At 34.4% G+C, this 21,646-nt stretch overlaps 2 protein-coding genes across 2 annotated transcripts in view; one reads left to right on the top strand and one right to left on the bottom strand.

Moving 5' to 3' along the window:
- LOC135129508 (E3 ubiquitin-protein ligase HERC2) overlaps positions 1-21,646 on the top strand; it is a 105,377-nt gene that overhangs the window by 29,062 nt on the left and 54,669 nt on the right. Inside the window, 2 exon segments of the mRNA XM_064056673.1 lie at positions 11,347-12,076; positions 20,163-20,815. Of these exon segments, the coding sequence (XP_063912743.1) occupies positions 11,347-12,076; positions 20,163-20,815 (1,383 nt within the window).
- On the bottom strand, positions 19,174-19,831 carry LOC135129511 (uncharacterized). Its single transcript, XM_064056676.1, has 2 exons — positions 19,788-19,831; positions 19,174-19,715 (listed from the first exon to the last, which is right to left on the bottom strand). Exon 2 carries the CDS (start codon positions 19,674-19,676, stop codon positions 19,191-19,193), a length of 486 nt encoding a protein of 161 aa, XP_063912746.1. The 5' UTR covers positions 19,677-19,715; positions 19,788-19,831; the 3' UTR covers positions 19,174-19,190.

Here is a 21,646-nt window from a genome sequence, read left to right on the forward strand (position 1 = left end):
ACCGGTGTAGAGTCGTTGTTTAGACAGAGTTCCTGGGGGATGACGGTCATGCCTAGGAGGGTTTTTTTCCACGTGAGGGTCACGTTGTTGAAGTAGGTGGTGTCAGGTAAGCAATAACTGGGTGCTAAGGTGACATTCTCAAACGCTTGTGACGTTGCATCTAGCATGTCGAGCATCTCTGATTGGTTGAAGTATAGTCTGTACCCTAGAGTCGTCGTATTGTCGACTTCGTCCCGTTCGTACAAGCGTAAAAATCGTACCACCGAAATCGGAAGATCGTTGTCGGTTATTATTTGATTAATAAACTCGAGTGTTTTTTCGTGTAAAGTCAAAGGATAGCTTCGATTGGTGTCGACTACAGTGATATTCATCGTAAACGACTCTCCACTATTCTTTTCCGCGATTATTAGTCCGCTCTTTTTTAGCGTCATGTCAGCGTTGTACTCGAACCCTTCGCACCAGTAGTGCCCGATCGCCTCCTTCGGTTGAATACTATAGTGCACTGTTTTGTAGTTACTCGTGTTATAAGTCTGAATTTCGTCACTCTTATACTTATACATAATATCGTGCAGTGTAGACCTCGCATCAGTGTAACAATGCACACTCACATTCCCGGCGACGTCCACCGGCGCCAACTTCAAGTACGACTCCACCGACACGTAAATCACCTTCCTGTGGTAATCGAAACTCAAACTAATCGACGGCTGCTTGTACGCTTCCGAGATCTCGGCACACGCCTCGCATACCGTCTCGTTGAACTCCGTGCTGTTGTCGCACTTCAGTTCGCAGAAGTACTTCTGCGTGGTGTTGCGACAGTGGCAGTTGTACGAGTCGCGGTGGGTGTTGTTGGTGCAGATCTTGTCGAACAAGTGGCAGTAGGTGGAGTTGCTTTCGTCGGCGAAGGAGTTGTAAGCGCAGACGCGGCTGAAGTTGCTGCTGTTGGAGGTGGTGAAGTACGTGGCGGTGGAGGTGGTGAAGTTGGCGATGACGAAGGTGGCGTCGGCGCTGTTGGTGAAGTTGTCGGTGAACGAGGTTTCGTAGTTGCCGAGGGGCTCGATCCACTGGTAGTAGTCGTACTGGGTTTTCTTTTCGGCGTCGATGACGTATTGGTGGGGGGTGTTCTCGACGATGGGCAGGTAGGCGGCGAAGGGGAGGGGGAGGTGGTAGGGGCAGTCGTCGTTGATTTGGTAGCAGGTGGAGTTGAAGTTGACGAAGCCGAGGGGGCATACCTGAAACCAGTGATTAAGTTAAGTTTGTATAAAATAACACAGTCCTGTACATGTAGTCTATGACTCCGTGTTGAGTTTTTACCCAAAACGTCACAACAACGCTTTCCAATTTAATTTCGAATCTGCAAAACCGAATTTTCGAAATCGTGGAGATGCTTTAAAGTTATCATAAGCATGGGAAATTTTTGATCAAAATGGATTTGCTCTCCCCCCCCCCCCCCCTAAATAATTGATGCAGTCACTTCAAAATATTGCTGAATATACCCTATCTTAATTGTGCAAAATATGATGAGTCTATCTATACTTGTAATTTATTTTTAATATATAATTAATATACTACAAGTACTAGCCACGCCCACCCGCCCCGATTTTCTCAGAGGATATAGCGTTTTCCAAAATAAGACTTATCGTAGCAAGTACTACCCTCTGAGAAAATAAAGAGCGGGTGGGCGGGGCTAGTATTTACTAACATAAGTCTAATAATTGGCAAGATAAGACTGATTTTGGCAAATGACATAGCCTCTGGAAAATAGGGGGCGGGTGGGCGGGGCTAGTACTTGGTAAGATAAGACGGATTTTGGCAGATGACATATCCCCTGGGAAAATAGCCCCAACCACACACCCTTTCTTTTCTTAGAGGGTATTTCCATTTGCCAAAATCACTCTTATCTTAGCAGATACTAATCCCGCCCAACTCCCTCTATTTTCTTTCTTATGTCATTTATCAAAATCGATCTTATTTTAGCAGATACTAACCCTGCTCACACGCTCTCTATTGTCTTCGTTAGTTTATTTTTGGGACTTTTCAATACATATTTCGATTGTCTAATTTTTCGATTTTTCAACTTCGAATAAAAAATGGAAGCATTGCAAAATTGTAAAATTGAAAAATCAAGTATGAAAAAACGAAAAAGTATAAAGTGAAAACTAAGACATCTAAAAATTGGATATTAAGAAGTTGAAACATGGATGAAACGAAAAATTAAAAATTGGGAAACTTAAAAATCGAAAAACTACAAAAACCTCGATTTTACAGTTTCTCGATTCGTCAATTTTTCGACTTTTCAATTTTTGCACTTTATAAATTTCTGGATTTTCGATTTCTGGGTTTTCCGATTTAAAATTTTTGGTATTTTAGTGTTGGGAGTTTTCAATTTCTCGGTTCTTCAAATTTTCGATTTTTCAATTTTTGACGTTTCTAAATATTCAATGTTTCAACTTTTCAAGGTTTCGATTTTTAGACTTTTAGATTTTCAAGTTTTAGATTTTTCTTTTTTTAGATTTTTCGACTTCGGTTTTCGACTTTTCGATTTGTCATTTACATTTTTTCGATTACTCGGTTATCCAAATGTTTTAGTTCTAGGATTTTTGAATTTTTCTTTCATTTTTCGATTTTTCGATATGTCAGTTTTGAGATTTTTCAATATGTATTCAGATTATTCGAATTTTCGATTTCTCAATTTTTCCAAATTTTTGGGATTTTTCCATATTTCCATTGCTGGATTTTTCGACTTTTGAATTTCTCGATTTTTTACCTTTTCAATTTCTCCATTTTCAATTTTACCATGTTTTAATTTTGCGATTTTTCGATACATATTACGAATATTCAATTTTTCGACTTTTGGATTTCTTAATTTTTTCGATGTAGAGATTGTTTTAACTTTAAAATTTTCAATTTTTCTATTCCTCGATTTTTGGATTTCTCGATTTTTGATATTTCCGTTTCCCAATGTTTGGATTTCTCGGTTTTTCAACTTTTCGATCGATTCTCCAATTTTTCGTTATATTAATTTTTGAATTTTAAATTTTAGGTTTTTCGGTTATTCGATTTTTAAAACTATTCGACTTTTCGATTTTTAGATTTCTCAGAGGGATCTCAGTTGCCAAAATCAGTCTTATCTTAGCAAGTACTAGTCCCGCCCTCCCACCCTCTCTTTTCTTAGAGGGTATTTCCATTTGCCAGAATGATTCTTATCTTAGCAGATACTAATCCCGCCCACCCTCCCTCTGTTTTCTTTCTTATGTCATTTATCAAAATCGACCTTATTTTAGCAGGTACTAACCCCGCCCACGCGCTCTGTATTGTCTTCGTTAGTTTAATTTTGGGACTTTTCAATATTTTGATTGTTTAATTTTTCGATTTTTCAACTTCGAATAAAAAATGGAAGCATTGCAAAATTGTAAAATTGAAAAATCAAGTACGAAAAAACGAAAAAGTATAAAATGAAAACTAAAACATCTAAAAATTGGAAATCAAGAAGTTGAAAAATTGATGAAACGAAAAATTGAAAAATCGGAAAATTAAAAATTGGGAAACTTAAAAATCGAAAAACTACAAAAACCTTGATTTTACAGTTTCTCGATTCGTCAATTTTCCGACTTCAATTTTTGCACTTTATAAATTTCTGGATTTTCGATTTCTGGGTTTTCCGATTTTCAATTTTTTGGTATTTCAGTGTTGGGAGTTTTCAATTTCTCGGTTCTTCAAATTTTCGATTTCTCGATTTCTTTAGTTTCCGATTTTTCAATTTTTGACGTTTCTAAATATTCAATGTCTCGACCTTTCAAGGTTTCGATTTTTAGACTTTTCGATTCTTCAATTTTTCGATTTTCAAGTTTTAGATTTTTCGACTTCGGTTTTCGACTTTTCGATTTGTCATTTACATTTTTTCGATTACTCGGTTATCCAAATGTTTTAGTTCTAGGATTTTTAAATTTTTCTTTCATTTTCCAATTTTTCGGTATGTCAGTTTTGAGATTTTTCAATATGTATTCAGATTATTCGAATTTTGGATTTCTCAATTTTTCCAAATTTTTGGGATTTTTCAATATTTCCATTGTTTGATTTTTCGACTTTTCGATTTCTCAATTTTTTCGATATACAGATTTTTTTAACTTTAAAATTTTCAATTTTTCCACTCTTCGATTTTTGGATTTCTAGATTTTTGATATTTCCGTTTCCCAATGTTTCGATTTCTCCGTTTTTCAACTTTTCGATCGAATTTCCAATTTTTCGTTATTTTAATTTTTGAATTTTAAATTTTAGGTTTTTCAGTTATTCGATTTTTAAAACTATTCGACTTTTCGATTTTTAGAGATCTCAGAGGGATCTCAGTTGCTAAAATCAGTCGTAACTTAGCAGGTACTAGCCCCGCTTACCCACCCTCTCTTTTCTTAGAGAGTATTTCCATTTGCCAAAATCACTCTTATCGTAGCAGATACTAATCCCGCCCACCCTCCCTCTATTTTCTTTCTTACGTCATTTACCATAATCGATCTTATTTTGGCAGGTACTAACCCCGCCCACGCGCTCTCTATTGTCTTCGTTAGTTTAATTTTGGGACTTTTCAATATTTTAATTGTTTAATTTCTTGATTTTTCAACTTCGAATGAAAAATGGAAGCGTTGCAAAATTGTAAAATTGAAAAATCAAGTATGCAAAAATCGAAAAGGTATAAAATGAAAACTAAAACATCTAAACCTTGGAAATCGAGAAGTTGAAAAATTGATGAAACGAAAAATTGAAAAATCGAAAAATTTAAAATTGGGAAACTTAAAAATCAAAAAACTACAAAAACTTTAACTTTACAGTTTTTCGATTCGTCAATTTTCCGACTTTTCAATTTTTGCGCTTTATAAATTTCTGGATTTTCGATTTCTGGGTTTTCCGATTTTTAATTTTTTGGTATTTCAGTGTTGGGAGTTTTCAATTTTTCGGTTCTTCAAATTTTCGATTTCTCGATCTCTTAAGTTTTCGATTTTTCAATTTTTGACGTTTCTAAATATTCAATGTTTCGACTTTTCAAGGTTTCGATTTTCAGACTATTCGATTCTTCAATTTTTCGATTTTCAAGTTTTAGATTTTTCGACTTCGGTGTTCGACTTTTCGATTGGTCATTTACATTTTTCCGATTACTCGATTATTCAAATGTTTTAGTTCTAGGATTTTTAAATTTTTCTTTCATTTTTCAATTTTTCGATGTGTCAGTTTTGAAATTTTTCAATATGTATTCAGATTATTCGAATTTTCAATTTCTCAATTTTTCCAAATTTTTGAGATTTTTCAATATTACGAATATTAAATTTTTCGAGTTTTCGATTTCTCAATTTTTTCGATATACAGATTTTCTTAACTTTAAAATTTTCAATTTTTCTACTCCTCGATTTTTGGATTTCTCGATTTTTGATATTTCCGTTTCCCAATGTTTCGATTTCTCGGTTTTTCAACTTTTCGATCGATTCTCCAATTTTTCGTTATATTAATTTTTGAATTTTAAATTTTAGGTTTTTCGGTTATTCGATTTTTAAAACTATTCGACTTTTCGATTTTTAGATTTCTCAGAGGGATCTCAGTTGCCAAAATCAGTCTTATCTTAGCAGGTACTAGCCCCGCCCACCCACCCTCTCTTTTCTTAGAGGGTATTTTCATTTGCCAAAATCACTCTTATCTTAGCAGATACTAATCCCGCCCACCCTCCCACTATTTTCTTTCTTATGTCATTTATCAAAATCGATCTTAGTTTAGCAGGTACTAACCCCGCCCACGCGCTCTCTATTGTCTTCGTTAGCTTAATTTTGGGACTTTTCAATATTTTGATTGTTTAATTTTTCGATTTTTCAACTTCGAATAAAAAATGGAAGCATTGCAAAATTGTAGAATTGAAAAATCAAGCATGAAAAAACGAAAAAGTATAAAATGAAAATTAAAACATCTAAAAAATGTAAATCAAGAAGTTGAAAAATTGATGAAACGAAAAATTGAAAAATCGAAAAATGAAAAATTGGGAAACTTAAAAATCGAAATACTACAAAAACCTTGATTTTACAGTTTCTTGATTCGTCAATTTTCCGATTTTTCAATTTTTGCACTTTATAAATGCTGGTTTTTGGATTTCTGGGATTTACGATTTTCAATTTTTTGGTATTTCAGTGTTGGGAGTTTTCAATTTCTCGGTTCTTCAAATTTTCGATTTCTCGATTTCTTAAGTTTTCGATTTTTCAATTTTTGACCTTTCTAAATATTCAATGTTTCGACTTTTCAAGGTTTCGATTTTCAGACTTTTCGATCCTTCAATTTTAGATTTTTCGACTTCGGTTTTCGACTTTTCAATTTGTCATTTACATTTTTCCGATTACTCGATTATCCAAATGTTTTAGTTCTAGGATTTTTAAATTTTTCTTTCATTTTTCAATTTTTCGATGTGTCAGTTTTGAAATTTTTCAATATGTATTCAGATTATTCGAATTTTGGATTTCTCAATTTTTCCAAATTTTTGGGATTTTTCAATATTTCCATTGTTCGATTTTTCGACTTTCAACTTCTCGATTTTTTACATTTTCAATTTCTCCATTTTTAATTTTACCATGTTTTAATTTTGCGATTTTTCAATACATATTACGAATATTCAATTTTTCGACTTTTCGATTTCTCAATTTTTTCGATATACAGATTTTTTTAACTTTAAAATTTTCAATTTTTCTACTCCTCGATTTTTGGATTTCTCGATTTTCGATATTTTCGTTTCCCAATGTTTCGATTTCTCGGTTTTTCAACTTGTCGATCGATTCTCCAATTTTTCGTTATTTTAATTTTTGAATTTTAAATTTTAGGTTTTTCGGTTATTCGATTTTTAAAACTATTCGACTTTTCGATTTTTAGATTCCTCAGAGGGATCTCAGTTGCCAAAATCAGTCTTATCTTAGCAGATACTAACCCCGCCCACCCTTCCTCTATTTTCTTTCTTATGTCATTTACCAAAATCAATCTTAATTTAGCAGGTACTAACCCCGCCCACGCGCTCTCTATTGTCTTCGTTAGTTTAATTTTGGGACTTTTCAATATTTTGATTGTTTAATTTTTCGATTTTTCAACTTCGAATAAAAAATGGAAGCATTGCAAAATTGTAGAATTGAAAAATCAAGTATGAAAAAACGAAAAAGTATAAAATGAAAACTAAAACATCTAAAAAATGTAAATCAAGAAGTTGAAAAATTAATGAAACGAAAAATTGAAAAATCGAAAAATTAAAAATTGGGAAACTTAAAAATCGAAAAACTACAAAAACCTTGATTTTACAGTTTCTTGATTCGTCAATTTTCCGATTTTTCAATTTTTGCACTTTATAAATGCTGGTTTTTGGATTTCTGGGATTTCCGATTTTCAATTTTTTGGTATTTCAGTGTTGGGAGTTTTCAATTTCTCGGTTCTTCAAATTTTCGATTTCTCGATTTCTTAAGTTTTCGATTTTTCAGTTTTTGACGTTTCTAAATATTCAATGTTTCGACTTTTCAAGGTTTCGATTTTTAGACTTTTCGATTCTTCAATTTTTCGATTTTCAAGTTTTAGATTTTTCGACTTCGGTGTTCGACTTTTCGATTGGTCATTTACATTTTTCCGATTACTCGATTATTCAAATGTTTTACTTCTAGGATTTTTAAATTTTTCTTTCATTTTTCAATTTTTCGATGTGTCAGTTTTGAAATTTTTCAATATGTATTCAGATTATTCGAATTTTCAATTTCTCAATTTTTCCAAATTTTTGGGATTTTTCAATATTTCCATTGTTCAATTTTTCGACTTTTCAATTTCTCGATTTTTTACTTTTTCAATTTCTCCATTTTTAATTTTACCATGTTTTAATTTTGCGATTTTTCAGTACATATTACCAATATTCAATTTTTCCACTTTTCGATTTCTCAATTTTTTCGATATACATATTTTTTTAACTTTAAAATTTTCAATTTTTCTACTCCTCGATTTTTGGATTTCTAGATTTTTGATATTTCCGTTTCCCAATGTTTCGATTTCTCGGTTTTTCAACTTCTCGATCAATTCTCCAATTTTTCGTTATTTTAATTTTTGGATTTTAAATTTTAGGTTTTTCGGTTATTCGATTTTTAAAACTATTCCACTTTTTGATTTTTAGATTTCTCAGAGGGTTTGCCAAAATCAGTCTTATCTTAGCAGGTACTAGCCCCGCCCACCCACCCTCTCTTTTCTTAGAAGATATTTCCATTTGCCAAAATCAGTCTTATCTTAGCAGATACTAACCCCACCCACCCTCCTTCTATTTTCTTTCTTACGCCATTTACCAAAATCGATCTTATTTTAGCAAGTACTAACCCCGCCCACGCCCTCTATATTGTCTTCCTTAGTTTAATTTTGGGACTTTTCAATATTTCGATTGTTTAATTTTTCGATTTTTCAACTTCGAATAAAAAATGGAAGCATTGCAAAATTGCAAAATTGAAAAATCAAGTACGAAAAAACGAAAAAGTATAAAATGAAAACTAAAACATCTAAAAATTGGAAATCAAAAAGTTGAAAAATTGATGAAACCAAAAATTAAAAATTGGGAAACTTCAAAATCGAAGAACTACAAAAACCTTGATTTTACAGTTTTTCGATTCGCAAATTTTCCGATTTTTCAATTTTTGCACTTTAAAAATTTCTGGATTTTCGATTTCTGGGTTTTCCGACTTTCAATTTTTTGGTATTTCAGTGTTGGGAGTTTTCAATTTCTCGCTTCTTCAAATTTTCGATTTCTCGATTTCTTAAGTTTCCGATTTTTCAATTTTTGACGTTTCTAAATATTCAATGTCTCGACCTTTCAAGGTTTGGATTTTTAGACTTTTCGATTCTTCAATTTTTCGATTTTCAAGTTTTAGATTTTTCGACTTCGGTTTTCGACTTTTCGATTTGTCAATTACATTTTTCCGATTACTCGATTATCCAAATGTTTTAGTTCTAGTATTTTAAAATTTTTCTTTCATTTTTCAATTTTTCGATATGTCAGTTTTGAGATTTTTCAATACGTATTCAGATTATTCGAATTTTCGATTTCTCAATTTTTCCAAATTTTTGGGATTTTTCAATATTTCTATTGTTCGATTTTTCGACTTTTCAATTTCTCGATTTTTTACTTTTTCAATTTCTCCATTTTTAATTTTACCATGTTTTAATTTTGCGATTTTTCAATACATATTAGGAATATTCAATTTTTCAATTTTTCGATTTCTCAATTTTTTCGATATACAGATTTTTTAACTTTAAAATTTTCAATTTTTCTACTCCTCGATTTTTGGATTTCTCGATTTTTGGATTTCACGATTTTTGATATTTACGTTCCCCAATGTTTCGATTTCTCGGTTTTTCAACTTTTCGATCGATTCTCCAATTTTTCGTTATTTTAATTTCTGAATTTTAAATTTTAGGTCTTTCGGTTATTCGATTTTTAAAACTATTCGACTTTTGGATTTTTAGATTTCTCATAGGGTTTCCAAAATCAGTCTTATCTTAGCAGGTACTGGCCCACCCTCTCTTTTCTTAGAGGTTGGGTGGGCGGGGCCACTTTGAATTTCTTAAGCCTGATTCGCCACTTGACGTAGTAAAATTCAGTCTTCATCTAATGAAAAAACCAATGAACATGTCCAGATTTCGTTGTTTGTCACTTTAAAATTCCTGTTTTGTCCAATAGAATGAGTGAACAGAAGGAAAACCGGGTGGGTGGGAGGGGCCACTTTGAATTTTTAGAAGTAGATTAGGCCGCTCGACAAAATAAAATTCGATTTCCATCCAACCAGATAAGGTAATGAAATTCAAAAGCGGAGGTGGGTGGAGTTAGTTTTAGCTTTTTGCCTAGGATACTAGATTCCACTGTTATTCAATGTAAAATGCACTTTTCGTCCAATAAAGCGAGTGACCAAAAACTGGGTGGGTGGGCGGGGCCACTTTGAATTTTTGTAAGTCTAGTTCGCCATTTGACATAGGAAAATTCAGTCTTCATCTAATCAAAAAAACCAATGACATCCAAAAGCGGAGGTGGGTGGGGTTAGTTTTACCTTTTTGCCTATTTTTATTGAAAAACGCACAACCAATAAAAATTTCATTGGCTCTCAATGGTGTGTGCATTTTATCGAATTTACAGACAATTTTAATATTTTAAGAATCGTTCCAAATTTGCATTTTGTCGAAAATATCCCAAACTTTTGAAATAGGATTAAAGTGATTCAATTCTGCCGAGAACGCCGAGATTTAAGGAAAAAAAGCTTTCAAAACAAAAGTAAGAGTCGGTCGACGGACTCGATTAAAAAATTCTTACTTGAGTATTAATAAAAATCAGGAGTGCTAAGAATATAAGGAGTCTTAAAAAAACACACAAATCTAGTCGTTTTACGCTTCCAGTCAGGTCCATGAAGTGTCACTTTTTTATACTCAAATGTCAAAATTACTTTTTCGGACTCACTTGTCACTTTTTTGTACTCAAATGTCAAAAATTTATTTTTGCGTTTTCGCTCTTGCGTTTTTTCACCAACATTTTTTAAATGAAGTGAATGACGGTGCAAAGTTTTTTCTTAGTAGAGGAGCAGAGAAAAAAGATTTTCTAACCTCAAAACTATTTACATAACCAAATCATAAAAAATAAAATTTGCATAATGAAATCTTATAAGCATACTTTTTCGAAACATTTAAATAGTTTATGTTGACAAGTTGTAATATTCTATTGTATTATATTAATATTATTGTATTGTATTGTACAGAGTGTTTAAATTAATGTTGCGCACATTTAAATAAGAGTAAGTAGGTTGTAATACTTGTAATGACTTAATGATAATACAGCGGTGTACAATAAGCAGTTGGTGGATTTGGATACTGCATTTAATTTAATTGTGCCAATTAAGTACATCAATTTGCGTTGTACTTAAGTCACTTTTTAGCATATAATTTTCACTTACATAATCTGGGTATGGTGTCGTTTCTGTTGATTCTGTTGTTGTTTCGTCACAAAACACACAATTTAGCCCCATCACAATAAGAAAGGGCAAGTAACCCATTTTGTGCAGCATGTTTTAGCGTGCAACGCACCAAAATAATCAGAGTTGGCTTTATCACCCATCCGAAACCCCGATAACGTTCTCCAAATATAAAAAATCAAATATATCCAAATCCGCATTTATCCACCCAAAGTAATTAATTCTTATCGTATTTATAAAACTAGACAATTGGGACGGAGGGTGTGGGGTCAAACCCACCTGCATCCAAACAACAATCCTTAGCCTATACTTTTATTAATAAAAATTTACTAGGAAAGTAATCTTAACAATGATTTTTTTGCAGCTTCATAGCATCATCAGCAACAATCTCGACACAAAATCCCTCGGGATCTCCCCAACCAGCAAGCTCCTCGGGAGTTTAAAGACCCAAGTCGTGTGCCTCGCCAGCGCCTCCGACATCCTCCCCTCCGTGCAATTAGCGGCCCAAAACGCCCTCCAAGCCGGCTGGTCGGTCCTCCTTCCTACCGCCAACGGGCGCGCTCGCATCCTCAGCTCCCTCCTCCTCAACAGCGACTCCGAGGCGAAGATGTGCAAGTCCGGCCACCGCTTCATGACCGACCTGCTCGTGTGGAGCCTCATGGCGGACGGCGGGCTCGAGACCGCCCTCAACGAGGCCCTAGGTCTCGACATTTCCGAGCTGACCGACTCCGACGAGACTTTCGAGCAGTCCACGACCCACATCACCATCCCGCTGCTCTACCTCATCAAGCAGCTCATCCGGAACGGCAGCGCTCAGACGCAGACGTACCTCCGGGAGTTCGGCAAGGCGGCGCTGCAGAAAAACGTGCCGTCGCCGAGCTTGAAACTCCTGTCGCGCTTCCAGAGGTTGTTGATCGGGAGGATCTTCTCCAAGGAGGTGGAGTGCCAGGACGCTTGCGAGACGCTCTTGGTCAAGTATCTGGAGTGCTTCACGTCTCACGTGACGGCGACGCTCAACGTCGCCTTCGACAGCTGCTCCACGAACCCGAAGAACTTGGCGGGAGCGATGCAGGTCCTGAAGGGGGACGTCGTGGGTAAGCAAACGCAGGCGTAATATCGACACTTTATTGAATTGACAGAAATGAAATATAAACAATTTAAGAACGCAATGCACACTGTATTATGGATATTATTGTTCGGGCGGGGGAAAATATAAGGCGGGCAACGAAGCGTACAATTCTTATTGGCAACAACAGGATTCTGACCAGCAGGAGCTCCTTAAAGGCTTCCAGCGGGTGTGTTATGGTCCAGATTATTGTGCCCGGTAAATGCACGAGCTTCAATAATAGTATGAACGGTAGACGGACCACAAAAACGACAATCCGAACGACGACGAAGCCGAGAATCATGAGTGGGAAAAACGACAATATCGCCACTATGGATCTAGTCTGGCGGTGTTTAACTGAAAAACGAAACTATCGTTAATCCCAACAAAACGACAAATGCTCACCTGGTAGTGGAGTGTCATCTTTTTCCTCCAAGTCAAACGCAGGAATCTGGAAAAGTTGCCCCGTAGTCGCGACTATGATTATCACTCAGTGTACTCACCCCTAAGGTTAAGGCGATGCAAGCGAAAAACAACAACACCGTAATGTGCATTTTGTACGGCAATAACTTGATGCGTTCATTATTTTAGTTTATATAGGTTGTCTGCGGTTAATGTTTTACAGCCCTCGTTGTATTATTCACAAAATTAGAAATTGTCTAAATTGATTACCGTCTCGACCCATTTACAATTGCCTAGCTGCTGATTACGGCAAGTGCACAGTCATCTTGAATGGTATGACGAAAGGCGATTTGGTGGGATTTTCAGACTTCTACGAGCGTTTTAGTGGTGTTTGAGTGCCATTTGGTATATTATTTTTATATACCGGGTGTTCTAGTTGCCTGTTTGTCGATAATGTCTCTGTGGCAGTACATCACCTTCGGTTTTTCCGGAAACTACATCAATTGTTTTACTTCCCGAGCGTAAGCTGCCTACTTTTGCATTTTCTCGACCTTTCATGACCCTTAGAGGATGAAGAAATAGGTCTCCCGTTTCCGTCTGTCTGTCTGTCTGTCCGTCCGTCTGTCTGCCGTCCCGGATTTTTATTAGACAGATAATCTCCGAAAGTACAGCGCCGTTGATCTAATGATATATTTTAATCAAAATGTATTTGCTCATCCCTCTTAAAAAATTGATGACATCACCTCAAAATATTGCCGAATAAATCCTATCTTAAATGTGCAAAATATGATGACTCTATTTATTTTTAATATATAATTAATATTTTTTATTTTGCTTGTACAGGGTGTCTCAGAAAAACTAATGACTGAGTTGTTAAAAAATAAATATCCAATCAGATTTAGGAATTTAACTCGTTACTATGGAAATATGTAATTTAACACCTTTTAAATTTAACCAGTTTTTACAAGTTTAATGGGTGCAAAATCAGTCTTATCTTAGAAAGTACTAGCCCCGCCCACCCGCCCCCTATTTTGTCAGAGAATATGGCGTTTGCCAAAATCAGTCTTATCTGAGCAAGTGCTAGCTAGCTCCGCCCACCCGCTCGTATTTTCTCAGTGGATATGTCATTTGTCAAAACAAGACTTGTCTTAGCAAGTACTACCCTCTGAGAAAATAAAGAGCGGGTGGGCGGGGCTAGCACTTGCTCAGATAAGACTGATTTTGGCAAATGACATATCCTCTGGGAAAATAGGGGGCGGGTGGGCGGGCCTAGTATTCGTTAAGATAAAACTGATTTTAACTACTTAACTTAACTAGTATTTGCCAAAATAAGACTCATTTTGGTCAATGACCTACTGTTCTAAGAAAATAAAGAATAGGTCATCTGCCAAAATCAGTCTTATCTTGGCAAGTATGAAACTGAATTTTACAAATGACATCCTCTAAAAAAATACGGGTGGGCGGGTCTAGTACTTTTTAAAATAAGAGTAATTTTGGCAGATAACCCACTCTGCGGATTAAAGAGATATCGACTTCAAATAGCTTCTGTTCGGATAATCGTGGGTTCGGATTATAGAGGTTATGCTATAGGTACTTCATAAATATATACATTATAGTTGGAAATTTTAAAGTAGTAGGTAAAGCTTCAATATTTTAAAAACTGTATTGTCGACCTTCAAAAATTGAATATGAAAATTCTGAAGCTCCATTTTAATTTCAGCAAAAACTGTAAATTCAAGATCTTCGTGGTATAAGTGGTTTTATCGTAGTTTTAAAGTCAAAATTCTGATACGAAAATATTGGAGTTTTGAGATTTTCAAAGTTCAACTCCAAAATTCGAAATATTCCTACAAGTCTAGAAATTCAAAAACCGATACTTGAGATACTTGCGATCTCGAAAATTAAAACTATCGGACTAATTTCCAAACTTTAGTATTTAAAAAGTCAAAGTTTTGTCATTCATTTTAAAGCTTCTACTTTTGTTTGAAAAAGAGTTCCAATTTTTGGCAAAATTTGCTTCGTTTTAATGTAAACAACGGTAAAATTTTAAAATGAGGACCTCACGATTTATGTCATATTTTTATTATTTCAAAATTTAGAGCTTACGCTTTGACAATTATATCTCAAACGTCTAAAAATCGATCTTCGAAATGTCAATAGTCAAAACTTTAATTAAAATTATACCGCCAGCTTCACGATTTAAAAAGTCAAAGCCTTGAACCTAATTTTGACCTTTTGACTAGTCACGAGAAAAAAGCGTCAATTTTGTTTTTAATTTTATTTCGTTTTACTGAAAATATAAGAAGTTCATCACACTTGAAGATTTTAAAATAGTAAAGTTTTGATTTTTAAAAAAATGTCCAAAAATCGAATTTGAAAATTCTGAATCTCCGATTTTATTTGTCAAAAACTGTCAGTTCTAGATATTCGTGGTATAGGGTATAATTATGTTTTATCACCAAGAATCTGATACGATTAAATGGAAGTTTTGAGATTTAAAGCTTCAACTCCGAAAACGACATTTGAGACATCGAAAGTCAAAACAATATCTTAGTAATTACCAGACTTTACTACTTAAAAAGTAGAAAATCGAAATAATTTAGGCTAGAAATCCAAAAATCGATATTTGAGATCTCGAAGGTTAAAACTATCAGATGTTTCCAAAGTTTAGTACCTGAAAAGTCAAAGTTTTGCAGTTCATTTTAAAGCTTTTACGTTTGTTTTAGAAAAAAGTGTGATTTCTAATTGTTGGCAAAATCGCTTCCTTTTAATGTAAAGAACAGTAAAATTTTAAAACTAAGGATTTGCGATTTATGTCAAAATTTCATTGTTTAAAATGTTAGGGCTTCGTATTTGACAGTTTTTTCTTAAATATCTAAAAATATATCTTCGAAATTTTAAAAATCAAAATTTTAAAACAATGTTGCAAACCTTCCGATTTAAAAAGTCAAAGCCTTGAAGTTAATTTTGACTTTCTACTACTTTTCACAGGAAAAACACGTCAATTTCTTTACATAATTTTATTTCGTTTTACTGAAACTCAGAGAGAAATTTTAAAATCGAAGCTCTAGAAGTATCTACGATATAAGTAGCTGAAAATTTTAAAACGGTAAAATTTTGCTATTTAAAAAGTGTGGCGTTGACCTTTAAAAATTGAATTTGAAAATTCTGAAGTTCCATTTTTATTTCAGAAAAAACTGCCAATTTTAGTTTTCATGGTATAATTCTGTTTTATCAACATCCTGATACGATACCATCTAAGTTTTGAGATTTAAAGCTTCAACTCCGGACTTCGAAATATTATAGTCCAGAAATCCAAAAATCAATATTTGTTGGCTAGTACTTGCAAAGATAAGACTGATTTTGGTAGAAAATAAAGCTGCGTGGGTGGGGCAGTACTTGGTAGAAATAAAAAAAATAACAAATTAAAAAATCGGATAAATGAAAAAATCGGAAAATTGTACAACTGTATAATCGGAAAATCAAAAACTGAAATACCAAAAAATTGAAAAAAAAAATCTTTTTAGTTTTTAGATTTTTGAACTTTTAAATATTTCATTTGATAATTTGTTTGACAATTTTGCAGTTTTCAATTGCAGTCTTTTGATTTTTCAAGTTTTAACTTTACAATTTTGGAATTTTTTGATTTTTAATTTTCAAAGTTCTCAAGTGAAAATTTTTCCTTTTCACGATTTGTCGTTTTTCGATTTTTTAACTAAAAGAACAAATTTATTCGAACCGAAATTTTGAAAAACCGAAAAATCCGAAATTGAAAATTAGAACCAAAATTTAAAAGTGGTAAATTGCAAATTTCCATAGTAACGAGTTAAATTCCTACCCGAAATGTGCAAAAGATGATGAGTTTTTACTTGTGATTTATTAGTGCATTAATTTTTTTTAGATTTGCTTATACAGGTGACCCAAAAAAAAAAATTAATGAATGTGTCAATTAATTTTTTTCCCAGTAAATTTTGGGAATACAATACTGTTATTTTATTGTAATATTACACTGCAATTGTGTAAAGAAAAAATTCAACTCGAAAATGCTGAATATGTTTATTGTACTTTAGGTGTGAGGGAAGCTCTGTCGGAACACCTTTCGACCAATTTTTTTGTAAATTATTTAAAACAATGTTGAAGCACTTTGGTGTTCTATTTTTGGAAAATTCTGACTTGACCTGTTTTTGAGTTAATTTTGGGACTCCGATTTTTTTTTTTTTTTAATTTAAAATTTTGAGGTAGTAGGTATTCCTGTTTGAAAAGAATTTGAAAGTGCTTCTAGTGTCTTTTCTTATAATAATTTAATTAAATTCCTTAGAGGATACTTCATTTGTTAAACTCAGTCTTATCTTGCAGATACTAACCCCGCCCACCCTCCCTCTATTTTCTTTCTTATGTCATTTATTAAAATCGATCTTATTTTAGCAGGTACTAACCCCGCCCACGCGCTGTCTATTGTCTTCGTTAGTTTAATTTTGCGACTTTTCATATTTCGATTGTTTAATTTTTCGATTTTTCAACTTGTAAAATTGAAAAATCAAGTATGAAAAAACGAAAAAGTATAAAATGAAAACTAAAACATCTAAAAATTGGAAATTGATGAAACGAAAAATTGAAAAATCGAAAAATTAAAAATTGGGAAACTTAAAAATCCAAAAGCTACAAAAACCTTGATTTTACAGTTTCTCGATTCGTCAATTTTCCGATTTTTCAATTTTTGCACTTTATAAATTTCTGGATTTTCGATTTCTGGGTTTTCCGATTTTCAATTTTTTTGTATTTCAGTGTTGGGAGTTTTCAATTTCTCGGTTCTTCAAATTTTGGGTTTCTCGATTTCTTAAGTTGTCGATTTTTCAATTTTTGACGCTTCTAAATATTCAATATTTCGACTTTTCAAGGTTTCGGTTTTCAGACTTTTCGATTCTTCAATTTTTCGATTTTCAAGTTTTAGATTTTTCGTTTTTTAGATTTTTCGACTTCGGTTTTCGACTTTTCGATTTGTCATTTACATTTTTTCGATTACTCGATTATGCAAATGTTTTAGTTCTGGGATTTTTAAGTTTTTCTTTCATTTTTCGATTTTTCGATATGTCAGTTTTGAGATTTTTCAATATGTATTCAGATTATTCGAATTTGCGATTTCTCAATTTTTCCAAATTTTTGGGATTTTTCAATATTTCCATTGTTCGATTTTTCGACTTTTCAATTTCTCGATTTTTTACTTTTTCAATTTCTCCATTTTTAATTTTACCATGTTTTAATTTTGCGATTTTTCAATACATATTACGAATATTCAATTTTTCGACTTTTCGATTTTTCAATTTTTTCGATATACAGATTTTTTTAACTTTAAAATTTTCAAGTTTTCTACTCCTCGATCTTTTTGGATTTCTCGATTTTTGATATTTCCGTTTCCCAATGTTTCGATATAAAATATTCGGTTTTTTTTTTTTTCATTCTTCTTATCCCACTCTTGAATCGCTTTTTTTCATTCATTTATAATACATTTTAAAACTTTGGAGAAAACTAACTTTTCTTTTAAAATATTTTTTAAAGTCATTATTATTGCCTTTTTTCAATTAAACTCGGCTACGACTCGCGCAAGAAATTTAACATCAGTAACTGATGTATTATTGTGTATTATTATTAGGAATTTAGGGAAAAAAGCTGCTTTATTCTTGTAGGTACGTAAAGATAATGTGCGAACTTTTATGTTTTCTCGACGTTTCATGACCCCTACAGACTACAGTACAAAAAAAGTAGTCTTTCCTTTTTTTTTGCATTGGTAGAACGCTGTGACTACTTTTCTTTTATGCTGTGACTAGAATTGTCCATGTTGATGACGTCGTGAAGTGGAGAAAGAAGGTGGGCGGGGCTAAATTTAGCTTTTTTATAGTTTTATGAGCAAGCGGGAGCCCCACCCACCCACCCGTTTTTTCTTAGAAGATGTAATATTTACCAAAATCAATCTTATCTTAGCAGATACTAGCCCGCCACACACTCCCATTCTAATGATTTTATCTCTCTTCAACTGAGATCCATCTTTCATTCGGAATAGACAAAATCACTGAAATGGAGGCGGGGGTGGGTGGGCGTGGTGAATTACTGTTTCTTTTGTAAAGTGAGAATGGGAACTAATAGAACGTGGGCTGCTGAAGCGTTAATTGTAACTTATTTGCTATAATATTTATTTCTTATTTGTGAAGAAAAAAATGAGAGAACGGGTGGGTGGGCGGGGCCAAGTTTAAGTTTTTCCTACAGAATTTTTTATAAGCAAGCAATAGCCCTACCCACCCGCCCTCTATTTTCTTAGGGTAATATGTAATTTGCAACAATCAGTTTATGTATATTTTAAATCTTTGGGGGAAACTTTTTTTTTATATTTTCATTTATTTCCAATTTTTAATTTCATTCATATTGTTTTTTTTTTTTTTTCAATTGGTTCACAAAGAAATTATATTGTTCATTTCTCGGCTACGTCTCGCGCAAGAAATTTAACGTGACTAAATGATATCAGATTTTTGCTCATTTATTATTTTTTTCATACAAAAAAATGTAGCTGAATTCAATTAGGGTGTCAGAATTCGAGCAAATTATTTATTATATCGTACTTGTTTTTGATACTTACTGCACTTCGTACATATGGTAGAGTAAGCAAACACACAATTTTACTTCTACTTTATTGTCACAAAACTTTTTTCTTAAAACCCATATAGGCTCCAAAATATGTACTCTGTGTTGAACACCTTAACTGGATAACCCAACAAAAATCTAGTAATTTTCGCGACAAGCCTTAGTGTTCTTGTAATAGGAGACAAAATAAACCGGATTGTTTGCATTATTTTTGTTACTATTGTGACGGGTAAGTTCAGAAGGAACAACGGAAAATTGAAGATGGTGTATATAATTCTAAAAGGTGCTGAGAGGATGGCCTTGATTACACGTATCGGGAACCCAAGTAAGGTCTTGAACCAATAGAAGACTCTTTCAAGGAGCATCAGCACCACGATGCCACCAGCGCTGAATATCCCGGTGATGATCCTTGGCTGACGGTACGCCGACGTAGCGAACGAATCCGTCTCCACGTCAGTGTATTCTGTGGAAAGCATATCAGTATTCATGTCGTTTGCCTGCATGGCAAACGAGGGGTCATACTGGACTTCTGTGGACAGTGGAGACGGATCCATGTTTCCTGCGTAGGGCCAAATTGAGCCCTCCGTGGGGGGCTAAAAATAAAGCACGTTAGGGACTTAAGTATGTCTTCAACATACTCTTTTCTAAGTAAAGTATTAACTTACCGCGATAATTGTAAAGGAGACGAGAAACACGAACCATATTGGATGCATTTTGGAAAGAAATGAAATGATAGTTAATTGCTCTTGCTTAAATAGCCTGCTAAATATAATGAGGGGTAATCACTTCAGCCTCTGTATCGCTCGAAACAATGGCAGAGAATTAACACCAGCAAATAACTTCCCGTAATAAATTTTGTTTTTTTGATTGTTGTTATTGACGACACCTAGGCGTTGATTTCATTACTTGATTCTCCAAAATTGTGAAAAAAAAACGATAATTCACACAAAGCGAATAAAACTGTTCGAAAATGGTTTTCCCAAAAAAACTACAATTCCATCTATTCGGTAAACCGAGTATAGTTGAGTCATGTTTTCCAGGAATCTTGCTCCCGGAGTTGATCTGCAGCCTCATCCTCCTCGAAACCGAAGTACCGATGTTTTTGACGTCGGTCAATTGGTTAAGCGTCTTCGGCGAGGTGCTAAAGAGCCTGGACAAACTGTGTCGGCTGTCGCCGGACGTGGACTCCTCCGACGTGGACGACATCTCCTGGCGCGGCGTCACTCAAACCAAGCAGAGCCACTACACCCACAAACCCTACGACGACCTCCCCCTGATCCGCAAAGCCGACTTGGACAACCACAACATGGACGGCGGCTTGTGGGTCCTCATCAACAACAAAGTCTACGACGTCCAGGACTTCAGGTGCGACAACTCCTCCATCACCGAGCTGCTGCAGAAGTACGCCGGCAAAGACGCGACGCAGTTCTTCAATAGCTCCGCCTACCACTTATCGGTGCTGCAAATGATGGAGAACTACGTCGTGGGGAATTACTGTCAACCCGAACCCGAGTTCCCCCAGAGCAGCGCGGACAGTCTGCATGTCTACTCGACCCTGTTCGACACCGAGCGCAACCTGGGGTACCTGCTGGGGTTGCACGCCTTCAACCTGAGGCAGAGCTTGCCGCTGCAGAGCGAAGAGAGCGCTTCGAGCCAGTGGCTGAACGCCCGCTTCCTGCGGGCAGGTCTGCAGGTGGAGTATTTCAAATTTTATTGTTGCGTTGAAACAATCACATTGGCGTTGGAATTTCATTTGACATAAATCCAAAAATATAACCTAACATTTTAAAACAAACTGTCACATGTCCAATGGTGTGTTGTAAAATGTAAAGTTCTACAAACAGTTTCTACAACGCTCGCTCGCATACATTTTTTTTTTTCAATTGTGGTTGACGTTTAAAGTTGACAGCTCAATTAAGAAACGCGTGTTCGCAAATTACTTCGTTAAAAACAATGAGTGTACATCATTTGTTTCATGATTGTTAATATGTACTATGACAATAGGTTTCATATTTCTTTAGGTGTCACTTTCTGCCTGATTGATTTTGCGTAGACGTCTGTTCCGAAACGGATAAATTCTCCACTTATTAGACGTGTAATTGTTATCTTTTCTACATATCGTGCTTGATTTATGATGTAATCAGTGTCACACAGTGTATACCGGGTGTTTGGAAAAAGGCGGATTAACTCTTCGCTACGCTCTTAAATTTTACGAATTTGAAAAGTCATGAGTGCCTCGGTATTTGGGTACCCGTGGTGTATTATTTTGGGAACTCATGGATTTTTTTTTTTTGGAAATTATTTAAAGCAATTTTGAGGGACTGTGGTGTTCTATTTTTGGAAAATTCTGACCTGACCTGTCTTTTTTTATAACAATTTAATTAAATTCATTAGAGGTACCTCATTTGCCAAAATCAGTCTTATTTTACCAAGGTACTAGCCCCGCCCACCCACCCTCTCTTTTCTTAGAGGTTGGGTGGGCGTAGCCACTTTGAATTTTTGAAGCCTAATTCGCCACTTGACG

The sequence above is a fragment of the Zophobas morio genome, unplaced genomic scaffold, assembly GCF_036711695.1.
Source record: "Zophobas morio isolate AGI-343-1 ecotype UQ-CSIRO unplaced genomic scaffold, CSIRO_AGI_Zmor_V1 ptg000016l, whole genome shotgun sequence".
Classification (NCBI taxonomy): Eukaryota; Metazoa; Arthropoda; class Insecta; order Coleoptera; family Tenebrionidae; genus Zophobas; species Zophobas morio.